Source organism: Dipteris shenzhenensis, chromosome 1 (genome assembly GCF_047967505.1).
Source record: "Dipteris shenzhenensis isolate YYH24624 ecotype China chromosome 1, Dip_SZ_1.0, whole genome shotgun sequence".
NCBI lineage: Eukaryota > Viridiplantae > Streptophyta > Polypodiopsida > Gleicheniales > Dipteridaceae > Dipteris > Dipteris shenzhenensis.
This window is the reverse complement of record NC_141596.1, coordinates 57,416,689-57,423,119: the sequence shown is the minus strand read 5'-3', so window position 1 is coordinate 57,423,119 and position 6,431 is coordinate 57,416,689. Positions and strand designations below refer to the sequence as shown.

General features: G+C 44.9%; 1 protein-coding gene across 1 annotated transcript; it reads left to right on the top strand.

Annotated features, from left to right (window-relative positions):
• Positions 1–1,674: 1,674 nt before the first annotated feature.
• On the top strand, positions 1,675–4,964 carry LOC147906094 (ATP-dependent zinc metalloprotease FTSH 2, chloroplastic-like). The gene is made up of 4 exons (XM_087376465.1): positions 1,675–2,873; positions 2,975–3,288; positions 3,820–4,060; positions 4,214–4,964. Exons 1-4 carry the CDS (start codon positions 1,698–1,700, stop codon positions 4,553–4,555), a joined length of 2,073 nt encoding a protein of 690 aa, XP_087232591.1. The 5' UTR covers positions 1,675–1,697; the 3' UTR covers positions 4,556–4,964.
• Positions 4,965–6,431: the final 1,467 nt, after the last annotated feature.

Below are 6,431 nucleotides of genomic sequence, written 5' to 3'. Positions count from 1 at the left end.
AACTAAGCTAAACTGTTTTGCGTACGCCCTCACAAAGGCCACTATGACCTCCATATTAGTAGGGCATTATTTTTGGTACACCTTATTGTGGAAAAGAAGAAAATCCCTATATGCTTCAGGACGAACACTGCTACACTTACTTCTATACACACGGGCGGATCTCTGGGAGTTTTAAGCACGCCCAACCACTCCCTCTCGGATAGATCAGCCTCCTTTAAGGTTTTTGGATCCATTCCCATCAAACTAAGTCCTTATTCAGCATGAAAAGCCTCTTCGTAAGGCACAACCTCCTTTGCTTTGGATACTCCAGTTTAGGAGCTTTCCATCACCCTTAACACAGAATAAACTATGTGGAGATGAGACATAGAGAAAAAACAAACTTATAGGTACAGAAAAAGGATGAACCAAGTAGAAGAGGCTTGCATGTTGACTCTCCTCCTCTTTGGAGGGGTTTTGTATTCTGCAACTTGTTCTCTCTTGCGTCTCTTTCCTCTTTTTGTTTAGCAGTCTTCTTCAGAGCTGGGGAGCTAAAGGTGGCTCTAGCTTCTCTCGTAGGAGCAGCTCTCTCTTTTTTGTTGGTAGTCTTCTTCAGAGTTGGAGCTGGAGGCGGCTCTGGCTTCTCTCAAACCTGTTCTCTCTTGCGCTTCCTTCCCTCCCTGAAGTTGTGACTCCCATGCTGGCCACTCCTTCCCTTCCCAGCCATGATGATCAGGTTGTGCAAGCACATCGCCCGTTATAGAATTTGCACTTTCTGAGTGTGTGTGTGTGTGTGTGTGTGCGTGTGTGTGTGAGAGAGAGAGAGAGAGAAAATCGATTGATTTATGTTAATTAATGTGATGATTGATTACATCAATAAATTTAATTCAATTAATTTGGATCACATTATTAATAAAGGAATGCTAAAGCTTCATGGGATCTAATTAGAAAATTTATAAACAAGATGAATGCTCATAAAGCATTCATAAGGCCTGCCTCATATGCGCAGCTTGGAAGAGAGAGAGAGAGAGAAAGAGAGAGAGAGAGAGAGAGAGAGAGAGGACTTGGATGTGCATCAAGGAGAAGAGAGAAGAGAGAAGAGAGAGAGAGGGGGCCTTGCCTTGAAATAGAAAGAGAGAAAGAGGGAACTTGGAAATTAGAGAAGGGCATAAAAAATGGATTAGAAATTATTTTCGCTTTGCCAAGCTCACCCAGGGTTACTTAGACTTCCAGGCCAAAAAGCATGCAAAGTATTGAGCTTTGTAAATATAGCCATTCTCATTCAGAGGGAGGGAGGGAGAGGGAGAGAGAGAGAGAGAGAAGAAAAACCATTTCTTCCAACGAAACACAGAATTTCTTAAAATTTCTAAATGATCCCAAATTTGAGGTTGGGAGGAGCAAGTCTCTAACCCATGGTAGAAGGGTCATGCTAATAATAAGAAAGAAAGAATAGGCAATGTGGTTTAATAGCCTCAAGTTTGAGGCAACACGCCTTATCGTGAAGCGAGGCCCCAAACAAAGGAAGAGGCTGAAATGGAGCCACCCAAGAGATGGCACGTGGCAAGCCACGCCATCAACCAAAGGGAGAGGCTGAAATGGAGCCAGCCAAGAGATTGCACGTGGCAAGCCACGTCATCGACCCCATTGTCACCTTACATTCTTCTTCTTCTTCTTCTTAAGTCTCTCTTTCCACAACAGTGAGCTACATCAGAATTCTGGCTATGGCGATCGCAGCTTCAGCAGCTATGGCAATCGCTTCCCCTTCCCTCGGTACCTCCGATTTCCTCTCCCAATCCCTCCCCCTGCCTCGCCTCCCTCCCTCTACCCGTCGCTCCTTCGCCTCCCGCGCCTCCCTCAGTGACCCCCCTCATCCTTCTTCTTCTTTCGATACCAATCGTCGCTCCCTCTTGAAGAAATTACTCATTGGCGCCGCCGGTGGCGCTTCCCTTGCTCCCGCGCTTGCCCGCGCTGACGATGAGCAAGGCGTGGCCTCCTCCCGGATGTCCTACTCCCGGTTCCTCGAGTATCTGGACAAAGACCGCGTGAAGAAGGTGGACTTGTTCGAGAATGGCACTATCGCGATTGTGGAGGCTGTGTCCCCTGAGCTGGGCAACAGAATGCAGAGAGTTCGTGTGCAGCTGCCAGGCCTCAGCCAGGAGCTGCTCCAGAAATTCAGAGAGAAAGGGATCGACTTTGCAGCACACAGTGCACAGGAGGATTCGGGTGGCGTTCTGCTCAACCTGCTGGGGAATTTGGCGTTCCCGTTGCTTCTGGTTGGGGGACTTTTCTTGCTGTCGAGACGCTCTCAGGGTGGGATGGGACCTGGCGGTCCTGGCAACCCTCTAGCTTTTGGCCAGTCCAAGGCCAAGTTCCAGATGGAGCCTAACACAGGAGTTACGTTCGACGATGTGGCCGGTGTGGACGAGGCCAAGCAAGACTTCATGGAGGTGGTGGAGTTCCTGAAGAGGCCAGAAAGATTCACAGCCGTCGGTGCTCGCATCCCTAAAGGTGTCCTTCTAGTCGGACCTCCTGGCACAGGGAAAACTCTTCTAGCCAAAGCCATCGCCGGCGAAGCGGGTGTTCCCTTCTTTTCCATATCAGGATCGGAGTTTGTGGAGATGTTCGTTGGTGTTGGAGCCTCCCGAGTGCGTGACCTTTTCAAAAAGGCGAAGGAGAATGCTCCTTGTATAGTATTTGTAGACGAAATCGACGCTGTGGGAAGACAAAGAGGTACCGGAATCGGTGGTGGCAACGATGAAAGAGAGCAGACCCTTAATCAGCTGCTCACTGAGATGGACGGATTCGAGGGCAACACCGGAATCATAGTAATTGCAGCTACGAATAGAGCGGACATTCTTGATGCGGCGCTGCTGAGGCCAGGTCGCTTCGACAGACAGGTGAGATTTCTCTATTGGGCAATCTTTGTATGTTGGTATTGAGGAACGTGCTAGTGCAAGGAGCTCCTCCGACTAATGTGGACATTGGTGATTGTTCTCAGGTAACAGTGGATGTCCCTGATGTGAGGGGGAGGACGGAAATTCTGAAAGTACATGCCTCTAATAAGAAGTTCGATACCGACATTTCTCTCGAGGTCATCGCCATGAGAACACCTGGATTTAGTGGTGCTGATCTTGCTAACCTCTTGAATGAGGCAGCAATTTTAGCAGGGAGGAGAGGAAAGACCGCCATCTCAGCCAAGGAGGTCGACGATTCCATTGACAGAATTGTAGCGGGTATGGAAGGAACTGTCATGACAGACGGGAAAGCCAAAAGCCTGGTTGCCTATCATGAAGTAGGTCATGCTATATGCGGGTGAGTCTCAACATCTCCTCAGTAGTGTAAGTGTTCAGCACACACACTCCATGGTCTTTTCCCCATATTCTACTTGGATAGTATTCTTTGAATGAGAAAAGCCCTAGATACGTATTTCTGAAACATTTTGATTCAGACCAGAGTATCATGCATGCGCCCAATTGGATGGAAATTTAGCTAGGACAACACGTGAGGAGGCTGAACAGGGTTCAATAGTGTCAAGTTATGTATGTGATGTAAGTAGTATTTTAAAGCGTTAAAGAGGTTGCCTTAGAGAGTTTTCAAACAGGCTATGAAAAGTTCAAGGAGGAGGTGTGTGTTCCATGAGGAATATGTTTTCTATGTGGTTTTTTCTTCTCTTTAATGTATGGATCCCGTCTCGTTTTCATCTTCATCTGTTTTGGTCTATATTTTGATAGTCGAGAACTCTTTTTCTTGTGTAAACAAACATGTAAATTCAGTCACCATAGGTCTTCGCTGTGTACATCAATTTTTTTGCATTGTGTAACTCACTCAATATTCTGCCTGCAGCACCTTAACCCCTGGACATGATCCAGTACAGAAGGTGACCTTGATTCCTAGAGGTCAGGCTCGTGGGCTCACATGGTTTATCCCTGGAGAGGACCCAAGTCTCATCTCCAAACAGCAGATTTTTGCACGTGTTGTTGGTGCCTTGGGTGGCAGAGCTGCAGAGGAAATTATCTTTGGGGAGCCTGAGGTGACCACCGGTGCAGCAAGTGATCTGCAACAGGTTACATCCATGGCAAAACAGGTAATTGGAAATTTGAAGAATTTTGTCAGTGTGTATGCAACTTTGAAGCCTCAGCATATTTACTTCTTCTCAGTGTAAGGATTGAATGGTGTGGTTTTGTGAAAGAAAGAAATAGCTCGTGTTTTTTAAAGAACGTTTTGGATGTGTGGGCAGATGGTGACTGTCTTTGGTATGTCAGAGATAGGACCTTGGGCTTTGATGGATCCTTCAGTTCAGAGTGGTGATGTTATCATGCGTATGATGGCAAGAAATTCAATGTCTGAAAAGTTAGCAGTAGACATTGATCGGTCAGTGAAGGCAATCTCAGACAAAGCTTATGAAGTTGCACTGAATCACATTCGCAACAACCGAGCGGCTATGGATAAAATTGTCGAGGTTTTATTAGAGAAGGAAACAATGACAGGGGATGAATTCAGGGCTATTCTCTCCGAATTCACTGAGATACCCTCACAAAACAGGGTGCCCTCAGCAGCACCTCAGCCTGTACCTGCCTGAGCTTTGTAAAGGCAACCTGTATCTTAAGAGCGACAGAAAATCTCCTTGGGTTGTAAGCTGCGCATGTGTCTGGTTCCAAGATGGCAGTTAACTGTGGAATTTTTTTTAGCTTTCTATATGTATGTATGTGTATGCTTTAGATCTTCTCTTGTATAACTAAATGATCACGGCTTCTAGTAGTGGTTTCAAATTACATCAACCAGAAACATGTCTGTACTGCTTAGCTGGAGATACCCTCATCGAAGGCAGCTCTAAGCCCATGTGGAGCTTCTTGATATTGGGAGCTCTTAAATATTCATACTTGAGCAGGACATAGGCTAGATTGGAGTTGGTTTTGCTTCATTGGGAAGGCTGAAAGCAAGGATTATTGTGAAGAGTATCGTTTATTTTACAATGTGAATTTTTTAAAGCAGAGAGGGGCACTGTGAATTGGTGCCTTTTTGGGACTTCTCCAATTTATTCTGCAGGAATTGTGATCATAAACTAATTGCACAGGGTACGTTTTATTGTTTGCTTGTGGATTGGATATTTTGGTTATATCAATGTGAGGCTAGAAGCTGTATGGCAGGCTATGCATGATGAATGACGCAAGCTACTTTTTGGAATGTATTTGCATCTTCCTCTAGTTCTTAGCTGTTGCCATGACAACTTGATGCATGATTCAATGTATGATTATGGGCGCTATCGGGTACTGTATTATAGATTTGTGAAGTTTTTGAGACTGCGTCAAAATAGACGTCTACATTTATTTTCAATGTCCCAAGGTTCTTACTGCTTGGAGCTGCGTAGTTCAGGCTTGTCTAGACTATATTGCTCGGGAAGGTGGAAGCTTGGGTCAGGGTGGACGGTTGGGACATTCATACAGGACTACCCAAGCAGCTATGGATTCGGACAAGTGCTGCATGCGGAACTTGTATGATTTGCCAACTAGGAACTGAGTAGAGGCATGTTTTAGGGTGCCCTCAGCAGCACCTCAGCCTGTACCTGCCTGAGCTTTGTGAATCTTAAGAGCGCCAAAAAATCTCCTTGGGTTGAAAGCCGCACATGTGTTTGGCTCCAAGATGGCAGTTAACTGTGGAATTTTTTATACTTTCTATATGTATGTATGTGTATGCTTTAGATCTTCTCTTGTATAACTAAAGGGTCACAGCTTCTAGCAGTGGTTTCAAATTACATCAATCAGAAACATGTACGTACTGCTTGGCTGGAGATACCCTCATCGAAGGCAGCTCTATGCCCATGTGGAGCTTCTTGATATTGGGAGCTCTTAAATATTCATACTTGAACAGGACATAGGCTAGATTGGAGTTGGTTTTGATTCCTTGGGAAGGCTGAAAGCAAGGATTATTGTGAAGAGTATCACTTATTTTATAATGTGAATGTTTTTAAGCAGAGAGGGGCGCTGTGAATTGATGACTAATTGGGACTTTTCCAATTTATTCTGCAGGAATTGTGATCATAAACTAATTGCACAGGGTACGTTTTATTGCTTGCTTGTGGATTGGAGGTTTTGGTTATATCAATGTGAGGCAGCGCATTTAACACTATAGAAGCTGTATGGCAGGCTATCAAAGATGAATAACGCAAACTACTTTTTCGAATGTATTTGCACATCTTCCTCTAGTTCTTAGCTGTTGCCGTGACAACTTGATGTATGATTCAATATATGATATTGGGCATTATCGGATACTGTATTATAGATTTGAGAAGTTTGGGAGACTGTCAAAATAGACGGTTACATTTATTTTCAACATTTATTTTCCAGTCTTCGCCATTGATGGCTTGGTCTAAATGCAAAGGAAGCATGAATGGTTTTGTCTAACCTCAATGGAGGTCGAAGATGTTGGACATGTTGGATGCTTGAGGTTATTTAACT

What these genes read in the sequence shown, in the direction of transcription:
- LOC147906094 (XM_087376465.1), top strand. Translation starts at nt 1,698, where the DNA reads ATGGCGATCGCAGCTTCAGCAGCTATGGCAATCGCTTCCCCTTCCCTC. An exon ending in GTAGGTCATGCTATATGCGG is followed by an intron (nt 3,289 to 3,819) that starts GTGAGTCTCAAC and finishes TTCTGCCTGCAG; the next exon opens with CACCTTAACCCCTGGACATG. An exon ending in TTACATCCATGGCAAAACAG is followed by an intron (nt 4,061 to 4,213) that starts GTAATTGGAAAT and finishes ATGTGTGGGCAG; the next exon opens with ATGGTGACTGTCTTTGGTAT.